Below are 15,271 nucleotides of genomic sequence, written 5' to 3'. Positions count from 1 at the left end.
TTTTAATCTACTGCGCACTGTTATGTTTTAATCAACCACCAAAAAGCAAGAAGTAAATGTTATATATTGCATACCTTTCTAAAGAAATGATCCCCTTAGTTGTCATTAACTATGTGGTCTGTGATGCAAAAAGAGCTATACAATATACAATATCTTAGAATGCATGTGTAATATTATCTCTTAGAAGTTATCATGTTCTTGTGTATGTTCCAGTCTGGTGCTACAAAGCGTGACTGGGTCTCTTACTTTGACTACGTGGTCTGTGATGCCAAGAAGCCTTTGTTCTTCAGTAACGGGACACTGCTTCGACAGGTGGACAGGGTGAGGGAATTTATGATCAACTTAGTATTATATGTTCTTGAATTCATATACTTTTTGAAGTTTTTGTGATTTTGGTAATTTGATATTTTGATGAATTCCATTGCAAATGTTACAAGGCTGACTTTCTTTAGCAGGGTTTTCCCTATGGCATGGTTGACAAACTGGGGGTCATTGTTGAATTGATGTGGTCCAAATGTTATGGTTGATACATAATAAAAAAATATTTTGGGGTTTAAAGGGATGTACAGTAATTAGGAAATGGTGTTCCCTAGCCATAAAATAGCAGCAGGGACTTAATTCTAAAACCCTGTATTAACTCTGTGTATAGCGTCTTGGTACTTATACCTTTCTATAGTTAAGAAAATGTAATCCGTTAGTGCTAGGGCAGGGCTTATCATCTGTTCAAAGTTTTCCTTTTATGATCATTGATACCTATGATATGAAGTCTCATGAAGATGATCAATATATAAATTAAGGTGCTATATGTTTTTGTTGCAAGACAGTATAGTTCAATATAGATTACTGTTTGTATTTCCATTTCAGGCAACAGGAGCATTGAAGCTGGGCACTCACACTGGGGAAATCAGATCTGGACATATCTACTCAGGAGGTGGGTGGAGTGTTTTGACAGGCTCATAGACTGAATAAATCAGTCTCTTGCATTTGATCAGTTGTTTATTCCTTGGCAACAATTAAATTGCAAAAAAAAATGGTCGAAAGTGTTGCTACTTTCCTAAGCTCTTGTAAAATTTGTAGATTTTATAAAATATTACACAAGGGTTCAGGATAAGATATCTTAAAGTGATACTTTTATTTTAAATCTAAACATACACATATATAGCACACTAAATTTTGATTGATAAATAATGCATTTATGGAAAATATTAATTATTGATAACATGATTGGAGCCATGTATTAAAGAGCTGAAAATGCACAAATATTAAATGACTGGTTGGTTTAAAAGATTACCAGTGATAACTATCGCCTCATAAGGTAGAAAAAACGTGTTTTCTGCACATTTCTACAAATAATACAAGGTATCCTTAGTAAGGACCATTGTTTTGGATATTTGTTCATCCTTTTCAGTAAATTAAAACAATTGTATTAATTGTGGTACATCTTATTTGGGAGTAAGAGTGCATCTCTAAAGGTGTGGCTCAAATAACACAAGTACTTTTCATCTTTTAGCTCTTAAGGGTGAGGTAAAGTCATAGCTTTGGTGTTGGCATTGCTGTCATAGTGGAAACACGTACCTGAGTCAATACGCACAGAGCCAAACCCATTACACTGGCAATAAGATATATTGTGTTATGCCCTTGTTCTTTACTGAAACTAAAAACAGATGGGCATTTACATTCACGCTGTGGTGCTCTTGTTGAAATTATATATAGGGTCTTACATGGGAAGCTTTTTAATGAAACAAGATTATGAAAAAATATCAAGTAGCCTTTGAAGAGCTTTATGTAACCTTCCAAAAAGAACATTTCAATTTTTTATTTTTTCCGTATAACTTTGGAAGCTTAACTACTGCAGCAAAATAATTTCGAGTGTCAAGCTATAATACTATAGTGTAATATAAGAAAATATGTACCAGTAATATGTAATAGTATTGAAACAAGCAACATGATAAAATGCTATTTTCTCACAGGTCTCAGAAATCATGGGCTCCTATGAAATGGAGGTGTGTTATACATCTATATTACTATGGTAAAACATAAGAAAATATTTACCAGTAATATTTAATAGTATTGAAACAAGCAACATGATAAAATGCCATTTTCCCACAGGTCTCAGAAATCATGGGCTCCAATGACCAGGAGGTGTTATACATCTATCAGTATATTACTATGTTAAAATATAAGTAAATATGTACCAGTTATATGTAACGGTATTGAAACAAGCAACATGGTAAAATGCCATTTTCCCACAGGGTCCGTTGAGGTGTTCTCAGAAATCATGGGCTCCTATGACAAGGAGGTGTTATACATCGGAGACCACATTTTCGGCGACATTCTCAAGTCGAAGAAGCTGAAAGGTTGGCGAACATTCCTCGTGGTTCCCGAGCTGGCCCAGGAGTTGTCAGTCTGGACCGAGAAAAAGGATCTGTACTCACAATTGGAGGAGTTGGATTTTCAAATTGGAGAACTTTACAGGTAACTAAATGGTTATGTTACTAAGAACCACGCAATTTGAGGCAAACCGGGTTCAATTCCCAGCCTTGGTGCATGTGAGTTTTGTTGGTGGTCACCAAGCTGGACAAGTGATTTTCTCAAAGTACTCTGGTTTCCCCCACCCTACAAGACCACACTCTAACGCAACATCGTGCCAACGAGAGTGACATAGCATAAGTTATGATAACTTTCTTCACAATCGTTGTAAAATAAATAATGTTTAGACTTAAAAAACAAAAAACAAACCTGATATTTATTCCTCAGGAACCTAGACATGTCGTGTGAACAGGGTCCGGATATCAGCCAGATCCAAGCCAATATCAAGGTAATAATTGCAGCAACCAATCATATGTATTTCTTAGTTAAACAAAAGTCACTTGTGATCCTTTATACATTTATGTTCATACACTACAAACCATGTGTTTTTTGCAAAAAAATGTGTTACCCTCCCAGGAGAGATTGCGTCTTGCGGTAAATCAGGGTGGTGCACGTATCATCGTGTTCATCTGCTGCTACCGCGAACGAATTACAAAACATGCATGCGGCATATCACAGCAATGTGGCTTACTGCGATATGCAATTATTTTAACAGGTACTATTGTTACAAATGGAACATAGTAAATTGTACCATGCTTGCAGAATTACTTTCACCCGATTGTGATAGTAAACAATCTCATCGCCCACATTTGATAATTAGGCTGTGGAATAATATGTGTTTGTTCAAGCATTTTTGAAAAAAAGTTAATTGATATTAGTAACTCCGTTCGTTTTTCACGCGTCTTTGTTGGAAGAGCAGAGGTTATTGTGTTTTTGTAGGCGTCAAAACAAATTAAACAAAATTTAATTTAGTTTTCATTTAAAACGTTATTGTTGCGCAGTGTTCGTTTAAATGTGATTTTATATGTTTGTTTCTTTAAAAGATTTTCGGAAAATTATGATTGAAAGTGTTTGGGGTCAAACACCCGTTAATAGTGCATGGCTGAATGCCTTCTTGTCTTGTTTTCGGGCGGAAATTCCCCTAAACGTCTCAAGCTGTATTTGAATACCATTTATAAATATATGAATATAGGTACGCTACATTGTATTCAATATATTATTGATTCACATTCAAGCAAGTTAAATGAGGGCATTCAAAATTTCATAAGTGCAAATAAAAGGGTGAGGAATCACGTGAGATTGTAGGGGTTACCACATTGGTCACTGTAGGTCACAACCAATGTTAGCAAACTTCCTCACCCTGAATTAGGTGACAATAGCATCGGAAAACTTTCACATTTGCAAAGCATACTTTTCAGGGGTCAAACTACGTCGCTTTGAGTACGAAATAAGTGATTTGTAGATTACAAGGTCAAGTTTGCATGAGTTTAATTATACTGACTAGAATTATATTTATAGGACATAATAAAAAAATAGCCTTCAGAACATTGAAATATACCTTTATTACCTTAATTACCATTAAGTAACACTTCGTAACGCAGCGTATATTGTTGACTTGATACGATGGAATGAGGGGAAAATTATAGAAAATATACATGGTGGGCGATATGCTAACATAGGGGGGTATAATGAAATATAGATTTAAAAGTAAGGAAAGAAGCGGCGATTAGAAAAATCTGCACAAAACACGTGGTTGGAAGTGTATGCATTCTATCAATATTGTGTTGTTTTGTTTTGCGCACAATATAGGTTGATGTTGTTGTTTAAATAATTCAATGCATTATCATGTTTAACTTATTTATGATAGTTAAAAACATAATTGACTTCAACCTATATTGTGTTCCTTTATGAAGCAAATAAATAGGATTCCTTTAATTTTATAGCATTAAGGAAACATCTCAGAATAATAGGTTAACATCAACTAAAACCTGAAGATCTAAGTATTGAGTAACTCAATTATTGAGTCATTTGATGATAATTTTTCTTGTATGATGTGTGTTCAGTTTAGTGATCTCTTTAAGGATGTGCTTAACCAAAATTAAAGCTGCACTCTGACAGATATACCATTTGACAACTTTTTCATTTTTTGTCTTTAAATAAGCCAATTTTTGTGTAAATATCAGAAAATCAGTGATATAAGACTGCTGACAAAAGATCAGATCTCCGTTTATATATATATATGTTCGAAAATTAATGGTTTAAGACTAAAACCGTTACAAACATTTTTAGAAAAATGCATAAAACATCAATTTTTCATCATAAAAATGAAAACCTGCGATCTGATTTTTTGTCTTCATGCTTAAATCACAGGTTTCCATGCATATTTTGCAAAATTGGCACATTTAAAGACAAAAATGAAAACGTTGTCAAAACATTCAATCTGTTAAAGTGCAGTTTTAAAGGAAGTCTGCAGAAAGGACCTATTGTTAAAATTGTCTGTGAAAAACCTGGACAACAATGGTTTTACATTTCTTACAGAATGTCACCCACGTGATGGACATGTCGTATGGCATCCTGGGAAGTCTGTTCAGGAGTGGTGAGTGTGTTCAGATAAACCTAACCTGCGTTGAGTTGAGCTTTAACCCACTTTGGATATACCCAACCTGGAGTTTTGCTGTTTTAACCAATTGATGGTTTAGTTTCTACACTTTGAGAAATGAAATTCGGTTGAATATACATAACACTATTGAAGAAAGAGTCTTAACAAAATGAAATATTTGGAAATGAGTAACTAAATGTGTAAAAAAATATTTCTTTTTATATAGATATATACAACTTAGTATCTCATTGAACAAGTAATTAAGTTGTTAAGACTTAATATTGAGTTGTTACAGGTATATGCTTCCATAGTTTTTCACTATCATCAGAAATGTAAATTTGGCTACAACTCTTGTTTTTGTAAATAGTTGTAAAACATTTACAACAATTGCCTTATTAAGCACTAATTTCCCCCAAAGTTGAACGTTGGTAGAATAGTACTTATGACTAATATGTTGATAATTCAAAAGAATCACATATGAAAAAGTTCAAAGCACTTGTTTCTTTCTGCTATTTTTCCTTGTGGCTCAATAGCATGTTTTTTTCTTGTGCATAAAAAGAGTTCCTTGTGTGTACATTCAGGCAGTTCTTTTGTGGACCCCGACATTGATACCTATGGTAAGCCAGGAAAACCCCACGTGTATCGTGCAGCATTGTTCTATTGACACACAATGACATGACTTTATATTGGCTTAATATGTTTATTTCAGCTTATATTTCTACAATATATGTCAGAATTTCAGATGAGAATAGCCATTTTTAAGATTATGTATAAAGCTGTAGGTTTACTGATCAAGTTTGTATATAAAATCATTGGTTTACTAAATAAGGCTCAATTAATACTTAAAAAGAGTGAGAATGGTCTAGTTCATAGGTTAATTATCCACCTCTTTCTCATGTGTTTGTGGGTTCGACACAGAAACGGAATCAAGAGTAATTTATATAAACTTTCAGCTTACCTTAAAGGCAAGCTAAAATAGATTAGTATAAACTTTTACTTACTAAACAAAAGCTCTAACTAAACAAAACTTATGATAAATTTATTGTAAAATGTGGATTTTGAAGTTGATCAGAAAGAAATTGGTATTACATGTACGTTCTTGGGCATCAAGCTTATTTTTTACAGTAGATCGCTAGTCCTGAGAGTGAATGGCTTATATTCAGAGTGGTCCTTACTGGGCAAGCGCCTCATTCTGGAGACTTTAATGTTATTTTGCAATAACAAGCATGAATTTTAGACTTAATTAGTATGGGTTCCTATAACATATTTCCATAAAAAAGGAAAAGCATACTTACCTTAACCAAAGTAGTTGCTAAGCAACACCGTGGGATATTTTAATCAAAGAGTTCTATTATTTGGACACTTAATGAATAAATATTTTCAAAATTGCCTGCACCAAACACCACAAAAATGTTTTTGATAGTTAACAAACATGAACACAATCTAACCTGTTCTCCGCTTGACTTGTGGATTCATTCATTAGCAGGGAGGATTCAAATGTCTTTCTCTGACTAAAATCATATGTAGATCAATGCATTTTGGTATATTTTTATTTTTTTAAGATGAACTTTGTATGAAAGATTACATTTTATTTACTCCAATTATTTATGGACTGTCCAGAATTAAGCACTTGCCCAGTAGGCTTGATGTATAGGACACCATTTAGTGCACTGTTAAGGGCTATGAAATATGGTGAATGTTGGAATGTTTAGAAGAATGTTTGCATTATTAGTTAAACCTGTTTTGAATTTTATGTTATTTTAAGTGTATTTGTCAAAGCATTAAATGTCTGCCATTTTTATTTTTTGATGCAAGTTATGTTTATGAAAGCTTTATCAATTGTGTTTTAGCTGTTAAAAGTTTCATCTTTATGAAGGAAAAATCAACATGACATAGGTGATCCAAATGGTTAAATCCAATTTTTATCTTAAGTATACTTTTACATTCTTTTAGGATAAAAAAGTGATCATGCTCATTCTCAGAAGATTTCTCTTCGAGATTTCAGATCAGCCCTGAAGGTGCAAAACTTCAATTTAATAATAGGTACACAGCCAAAAGATACTCTAAAAAAATGTAACTTTTCTTTTTATCAATTTCAGGATCACGGCAGACGTTTTTTGCGTCCCAAGTGATGCGCTACGCTGACCTGTATGCAGCATCATTCCTTAACCTCTTACACTACCCGTTTTCCTATGTGTTCAGAGCTCCTGCAATGCTGGTGAGATTGGGTTGAAAATGTCTGGTTTCATAGCATTTGTATTATCAGCAGTGGCTGCAGTGTCATTGTCATCTCATTGTGAAGAAGCTTAAATATTGGTCGAACCTTTAAAATTATTAAAAAATCTAGCTAGTGATAAATGTCTTTCAATCATTATCGAATTGGAGAAAGTGTTAATAAGAACTATGTGTTGTTAATACTTGTCAAGTCTCACAATTTTTGCAATGAAATCACGGTCTCACACTGAATATGTTATTTCTCACGCATTTCAATTAAAACAAATTCACAAAAATAAATACTATGGTTTTATGAATAAATCGGAAAAAAGCATTGGTTCGTGTATAAGTTGTGTCTGACCTAATATTAGCCACCGGAAACAGTGTAAGTATATCATATGATAACACATAATAATCCTTGCCCGGTGTCAATGGAAACATAAAGGCGTCAGTGCTTACTTAATGGAAAATTTTAAAAAATTTATTGAAACTGTCCCGAAACCCACAAGAATATTTTCTCACAACTATGGAAGCATGGCAGTCGTTGAAGGATTATATTGTTTAGGTGTTGGCATCATCCATGTCATCTTCGTCACAATTCCATTTGCATTCTCAAACTTAAGAATTTGATGTCTAATCTTTACTAAACGTGGTAACATTGTGTCCTTGGCGTTACATCTTGTTCATACAATAACACGTTACTTGACTTTTCTTACCCTAGATGCCGCATGAGTCTACTGTTGGCCATGAGGATGTTTTGCCTCCCCACCACGAGATTATTGCCTCTCGCTCGCGTCTCAACAACGAGGATGGAACCCCACTCCTGTCTCCTACTGTCACACCAAAACGCTTTCCCCTGGAACGAGCTGAAACTCTGGGGGATAATGTGCGCAGGTAGGTACTAGGAGAGTTACTGCTATCGGTAGGTTTAAGGCCTACTTTTTTTGTAAAAGTTATCAATCTGCTCTTTAGTTGTATACAATACTTATCCACACCACCCCCTCATGGTTAGTGATTTAAATATAGATAACTTAGGATGTGATACAATCTGCAAAACCCAGGCCATAGGTGAAATTGATAAAAAAAAGCTAGAAATCACTTCTTTCTTTTCAACACTCTCCCAGTGTGACAGTGATTTTATCTTTTACTTAAATAAACAAAAAGGCAGTAAGATTAGATCCAATGTCACATATAAAAAATAAGCATGTTGAAGGAACATGCTTCTGTGACACACCATTTTCAACTGTGGCCTGCTTTCTCGAAAATTGCACAAATTTTGTTCAAGACCTGCATGTATGTATTTTCACTCTGTTTTGAAATTGATAATATTTTTTTTCTTCAGGATTTGAAATACTATAGAATGAGACTGACAAGTCGTTTTTGAAAATATGAAATGACCACATCTTAGAAAAAAAAGCTTTATAGAAACATTAGTTACTTTCAATATCCATACCAAGTGTTTACTAGTCTAATGCACACTCTTTACTTTATTTGTCATTATCAAATATTAGTTGTGTTTAACCCTGATTACCTCCCTTTATCTCAGGTTTGCAGACACACCCCGACAGTTCACTCAAATCCAAGACGAAGAAGGGGACAGTGACAATTCTAAGGATAGCGATAAGGAGCTCACACCACCTAATGAGGATGAAGAAGTTGCAGGTGAAGTGAATGGAGAGGTGGTGAATACAGCTTAGAGGCTGCAGGTGCTGTACAGATGCAGGTGTGTTAGCAGATGCCCACAGATTACAGGTGTCATGTGCACAAACACAAAGCTGTCACGTTTATAAGATGAAAGACTGTTGAAGACTTTTGGTATCGGAATTAAAGGCTGCTTACTCATGTATTCATGGTTATTCGTATTTGGTGAAGGGATGAAAAAAGTTGCCGACTTATTGTCTTTCATACATTCGGTTGTTTTAATAAGTACATGAACATTGACATCACTTAAAGAGTAAAAAGGTTTGTTAGTTGATTCTCATATTTGGATGGTAATTTTGCTGCTTGTTTATGCATTTCATTGATGACCAGAGAGTATTTTGTTTCTGCTGATACCATGTACAGCTGTATATAATTCTATTTATAGAAAAAAATATATGTTTCAATGTTGGAATAGTACCATCACATGTAGTAAAGATTTTTGCTTTGTTTATGTTCCAATATATGGTTATTTGATGGAATTGACTTAAGTTTTGACTTAAGTTTGATCTGACTAAATGATGTGAGTATAGTTGTTTGCTTAGATTGACTTAATTATAGGACTTAAGTTGTTTGCTTTAATTCACTTAAATGTTGGACTAATGTTGTTTGCTTTTATTCACTTAAAGGTGGGACTTCAGTTGTTTGCTTTTATTCACTTAAAGGTGAGACTTAAGTTGTTTGCTTTAATTCACTTAAAGGTGGGACTTAAGTTATTTGGTTTTATTCACTTAAAGGTGGGACTTAAGTTATTTGGTTTTATTCACTTAATGATAGGACTTAAGTTGTTTGCTTTAATTCACTTAAAGATGGGACTTAAGTTGTTTGCTTTTATTCACTTAAAGATGGGACTTAAGTTGTTCACTTAAATATGGGACTTAAGTTGTTTGCTTTAATTCACTTAAATATGGGACTTAAGTTGTTTGCTTTAATTCACTTAAAGATGGGACTTAAGTTGTTTGCTTAAATTCACTTAAAGATGGGACTTAAGTTGTTCACTTAAATATGGGAATTAAGTTGTTTGCTTTAATTCGCTTAAATATGGGACTTAAGTTGTTTGCTTTAATTCACTTAATGATGGGACTTCAGTTGTTTGCTTAAATTCACTTAAAAGTGGGACTTAAGTTGTTTGCTCAGACAACTAGATAGGTATGCACAAAACACTGTGCGCAGTAACTGTTATTGTTGACCACTGCCAAAGAACAAAGAACCGACCATGAACCCTGAGATCACTCATGTATACATGTTTATTCCACAAATATACCTTGATATTATTGAAGTCAAAAATATATTTACATATTTTTGTCTCTTGTCTCCATGGTAACAAATCTTGTCTCCACGGTAACAAATCTTGTCTCCACGGTAACAAATCTCATCTTAAGTTAAATATCAAATGATAATAACGAACTGACTGCTTTTTTAAATCAATAGTATTGTGTAGTTATAATATCTTTTCTGACAAAAATAGTTGTATTTATCAGTTCAAACATAGTATAATTGATTTGCCAGCAGAAACACTGATACTATGTTTTAAAAAAATTACTTTGTTTAAGTTTGGACGTAAAGTCATGATATTAGGATATTTTGTTGTACGTATGTTGATAAGAATGATGACCTTAATGATATTTCACACTGTCTGGAATCACATAAATGCCACACTTGTGTTTGATGGATAAATTGTTCTCGATAGATGTTTTCAAATCTGTAAATTAGTTTCATAGTTTTCAATGATTGGAAACGTATCATCGTCAATAGTCATTGAAATAAGAGTTCTATACATATCACGAGAGAGATAAAGAAAGTAGCATTACTGATAAAGTTATTGTTTGATTAGTGCAATTTTCTTTACATCAGCTTTATCACTTAGGAATTCATTTTTAAAAGATTGACAAGATCGCTGGAAATGCCAGAGTGATTAAAAAAAACTGACATAAAAAAGAATCATAGTTTTTATTTCCTTTTCTCTCATAATTTGAGTGTGTAACCGAGATATTTGCTGACTAATTGTGGATACAAATATGGACATATGTCAACAATAAAACATACGAGACACTTAAGTATTTACAATTGCGTAGCTTCCGCTGACAAGCGGAAAGGCCTGGCCTTGCACACAATTTTGTTTTTTCTTTTTTTCCTGTACAGAAAAGAACAAAAATTACCCACAAATCAGAACCTTTTGTAAATTCTCTCTGTAAATTTTCCCCTGACCCTTGTAGTTTTGTGCCTACACATCAAAAATGGTCCACCTACGGCCATAACCGAATTACTTTACATGTTCACATGTTACATTTATTACATAAAAACATTTTGGGACATTGATGGTGTTTGATATTGAGGGAATTTGTTACTGACTGAAGTTATTTGTTATGTGTATTCATTATATTTTTACAGCATATTTGTTGAAAAATGTTCTTGATTACTTATTATTCATTTTAAACTGAGAACCTGTGGCTTATAGCTAGTTTCATTTCATGCATTTAATTTTTAGACATTTTGCATGTTTTTCATAGATCTAGTGCAATTCATTTTATTAAGTTGCTAAATCTTATAAACTCTAGGTATTGTTATGGCATCGGTGTTGTTGGCGCAGTGTCTGTGTCATCTTAGTGCAAATACATAAACCTCGGCTATATGTAAAATACCATTCAAACTATTCAAATGAAACTTGGTATACATGTTTCCAGAGACAATACGCACATTTGTATCAAGGCCCATAACTCTGGCTTTATCAATGGTTGAGTTATGCCCCTCTTTAGAGTGAAAAATATCAACAGACTAGTGTTTAACTCCATGATTCTCTTGATTTTTATTCAGGTATTTTTTTTTAAAAATTAATCTTGCCTGTTGCTGGTAACTGTCTCTACTCTGAAATGCAAGTACATATATTAATTTATTATGTCATGTCCAGAGGAAACATTATTATAAACCTCAAACAAGCAATATTTTGTATTTCATTTAGATCTTATTACAGTATAATTGTGAATAAATTGTTTTATCCAATTTTTGTTACATACAGGTTATGTTTTGTAGTAGTGATTTTAAATGTGTCCATTAATTCCAATATAAAAATTTCACTATGTTTATCATTCCGGTGAACCTTTTCAGCTAAAATCATAAATAATAGTCATATAGCTGTAATCGACTCACAAAAACCCTTTAATCCAAATCATTTTATAGCATCTTTTGTTGTAATAATTTTTTATTATGAAATTCAAGCAGTAAGGAGGTGAAAACCCCATAAAAAAAATAAAAAAAATTTATCTTAGTATAACTGCGCACACTTAAAAATGTTTGTAATTGAATGTTAAACAAGCTGTTGATTAATTATTGCCAGATTTAAAATGTCATGAAGCCTATGTTGATTTTACAAAACACGACTTAGGTGCCATTGTTCAGACTGATTTACCATGATAACACTAACTACTCACTGTACGGTGTGTTCATAAAAAAATGTATGTATTATTTTGTTGTCGAAAGCCTTATTTATCTATTCTATGTTTTATTGAGGACTCTTATGTATTATCTATTCAACCAGATGTCTACAAAAGACACAATCCCGTCATAACTTTTGTTCTTTTATCTGTTTTCTTTTTCATATATGTTTTATATATGTTCAATTTGTTTAGAATATAGGTCGCTGTATTGATAAAAAATTATATGTGTGTTTATAACATTACTGTCAACTTTGAAGGGATTTATACTGGTAGAGTGATTAATAGCATTATTTTTTTTTGATTTTCTGTATTATTTGATAGTTTTTATCAGTTTATTTCTTATTTGGATTGTTTTATCACTATATTTTATCAACAATTGTGTTCCAGCAAAACTGCACATTTGTCTTATTTTATTTCTATATACCCTCATATAATTTGTTGTAATTTTCCCTGTATATTTATGATAAATATTGAATAAATGGTTTTACAAGAGATATTAGAAAATGGAGTTAAAGACAAAACATCTTTTCCCGAAAGTGAAGAGTTTCTTTTCTTTTCATTGTAAATAATAGGCTATTTTACTTTATTTTCTTAATATTTATTTTTTCTTTCTTATGATTTTTAAAAGACAAAAAATTCAGATATAGCGATAGCTTTGGTGTTGACATAGTAAAACCTAAACATAATTTACCTACTTTATTACCTAGGAACATATCTAAGAAACTGTTTGAGATAATCAAACTTGGTACATACGATGCAAGAGACAATGTACAACAAGGCCCATAACTCTGGATTTGATCATTGCTAGCTTATACCAAGTTTTGGTAAGCATTGGTTGTCGCTTCGCAGCCCTATGTTAATGTGCTTCAGTCAGTATAATTGTAAAGTCAGTTCCATTAGCATACATGCCATATTTCTGAGAGGCTTCCCAGGGGATTTCGGTCTGAATTCCAGGGAATTTTGATATTACACCAGGGGATTTTTATGCGGCGAAAATTTGCGCAATATCTGCATTTATAATATAACAATAAAAACAGAAATACACTCAATTTACAATAATTTTTGGACTAAGTCATCATGGTCCTTCATGGAATTTCACACTCATAATATTATTGATGCTTTCCACTGTCAACCATAAGCAAGTTTTTTTTGTTTTTTTAAATTCCAGGGGATATGGATCCCCCGGCGGGGGACCAGGGGATAGGTCGAAATTCCGGGGGATTTTTCCCCCCGCCGGGGGGATATGGTATGTATGCATTAGCCTAACTTTGGATAGATACTTTAATAAGATCATTAAGGGATATGTAATATAAATAGTGTAGTCATATAATTTAGACTTATGTTATTTAAGCACTTTAGTCAGATAATTTCACATTAGGCAATATAAATAGTTTAGTCAGACCATTTAGCGTTACGTTATATAGATTCTTTAGTCAGATTAATCAGTGAGTTGCAATATTCAATACCAAAGAAAGTTCTCCATTTGGCATTATAACATTTGATTTTTTTCATTTTTTGTCATCATTTTAATTTTGTAACACAACTCAACAAAGAGGTTTGGTTCCTTTGTCATGACACATACTTGTCAGAGAATTCCATGTTTGTCTCGGCTTTTGTTAACGTGTACAGTAACACATTTTAGCTGGAGTGTATTAACATTATTGAACATGTATTTTCTCCATTTTGCGGATATGAATGCAGTTGGGCTGGTCAAAGTATGGAGTCGGACTCCACACAATTTAACCAGTCCAACTGTGCTCATACCCCAAAAATGACATCAATCACACAATTTATTCCTTAAATGGTTCGATTTTTTATAATTTGAATATTTTTCATGTCAACTAGGATAACTTGTAGAACAGTTCAACCATTGAAGAGAGTTTGTTATTAAAACACAGGGGCCCATTTCGATAAGATATCTAAGTCATAAAGTTAACGCTGCCTAAGGATGCTAAGGAAAACTGTAAAGTTACAGGCAAAATCTATGGGATAAAAATTCTAATGTTCTTTTGATATTTTTTTGGGTTTCGAGGTTTCGCATGGAAATTAACAATCTGAAGCTGTACAATTAACATTCTGAAGCTGTACAATCTTGAGAGAAACTGGGCCCTGGCCCCCTGAATCTCTAGAATAATCATTAATACCTCTAATAAAGGATCAAGGTATTATCACTATTTTTTATTTTGGTATGAATAGTTAAAGAAGTTCTGTGACTTTAAAGGAAAATGTTGAAAATGAATCATGATACAGCTGTGTTAAAATATGATAGATCTTCTGAAGCCATTATGCTTCATATATTTTGTGAAATTAGTGTCAACATTTTGCTTGCAAGGTAAACAAACATACAGTATACATAAATGAAGGTTTAAATGCTGCTAATATTGGATTTTTTTTAATTAGGGACCTCTTTTATGAATGATTATTTTTCAAATAGGTATTTCCTAGTAGAAACATGATTTATTTTAAATATATTGGTCATATTAGAAACAGCTAATTTGAATTACCTAATTCATGGCTATACTTTAAATTTGGGTTTATATCTTGAAGGTGCACAAATTAGGTTGATGCAAAAAAATGTTTTTCAATTTAAATGCATTATCGTCGTTATCTCAATTGACTTAAATGGTTAAAACAAAACAAAAAGCGTAAGATTTAGGTACCGATAAAAGATATTAGTAAAATAGGTTGATTAAAAACTTTAGACAAAAAAAAAAATCATTTTACAGCAAGAAAATTAATTAAGTACAACTCATTGTTCTTTGACCAATCACCCAAGTATGTTTTTGCTTTAGAATTTGTTTTAAGTACAATTTTTTTTTTTTATGAACACATTTTATGAGAAGACATTTTTAAAACAGTAATCACATAAACAATTTTAAATAACTTTTGATGTTATATGGAAAATCCGTTTAGATTGAGATTTTTTGAACACTGTCAAAGATCTGCTTATTTATAA

The 15,271-nt window shown here is 32.6% G+C and overlaps 2 protein-coding genes across 6 annotated transcripts in view; both read left to right on the top strand.

The window, feature by feature from the left end:
• LOC128211834 (cytosolic purine 5'-nucleotidase-like) overlaps positions 1 to 10,037 on the top strand; it is a 76,425-nt gene extending 66,388 nt beyond the window's left edge. For 3 of the 5 annotated variants that reach the window (XM_052916918.1, XM_052916917.1, XM_052916920.1), the window contains 9 exons: positions 214 to 321; positions 865 to 931; positions 2,253 to 2,475; positions 2,758 to 2,818; positions 4,909 to 4,966; positions 5,551 to 5,586; positions 7,069 to 7,187; positions 7,905 to 8,077; positions 8,730 to 10,037. In XM_052916918.1, the coding sequence (XP_052772878.1) occupies positions 214 to 321; positions 865 to 931; positions 2,253 to 2,475; positions 2,758 to 2,818; positions 4,909 to 4,966; positions 5,551 to 5,586; positions 7,069 to 7,187; positions 7,905 to 8,077; positions 8,730 to 8,880 (996 nt within the window). In that variant the 3' untranslated portion in view covers positions 8,881 to 10,037. The remainder of the gene's footprint in view (positions 1 to 213; positions 322 to 864; positions 932 to 2,252; positions 2,476 to 2,757; positions 2,819 to 4,908; positions 4,967 to 5,550; positions 5,587 to 7,068; positions 7,188 to 7,904; positions 8,078 to 8,729) is intronic. The other 2 variants (XM_052916922.1, XM_052916921.1) reach the window with 1 other exon arrangement.
• LOC128211833 (helicase POLQ-like) overlaps positions 1 to 15,271 on the top strand; it is a 386,931-nt gene that overhangs the window by 185,859 nt on the left and 185,801 nt on the right. The gene's annotated exons all lie outside the window — the stretch shown is intronic.

The sequence above is a fragment of the Mya arenaria genome, chromosome 12 (genome assembly GCF_026914265.1).
Source record: "Mya arenaria isolate MELC-2E11 chromosome 12, ASM2691426v1".
Classification (NCBI taxonomy): domain Eukaryota; kingdom Metazoa; phylum Mollusca; class Bivalvia; order Myida; family Myidae; genus Mya; species Mya arenaria.
The sequence above is the reverse complement of the archived record's forward strand: the minus strand, read 5'-3'. Positions and strand labels throughout refer to the sequence as shown.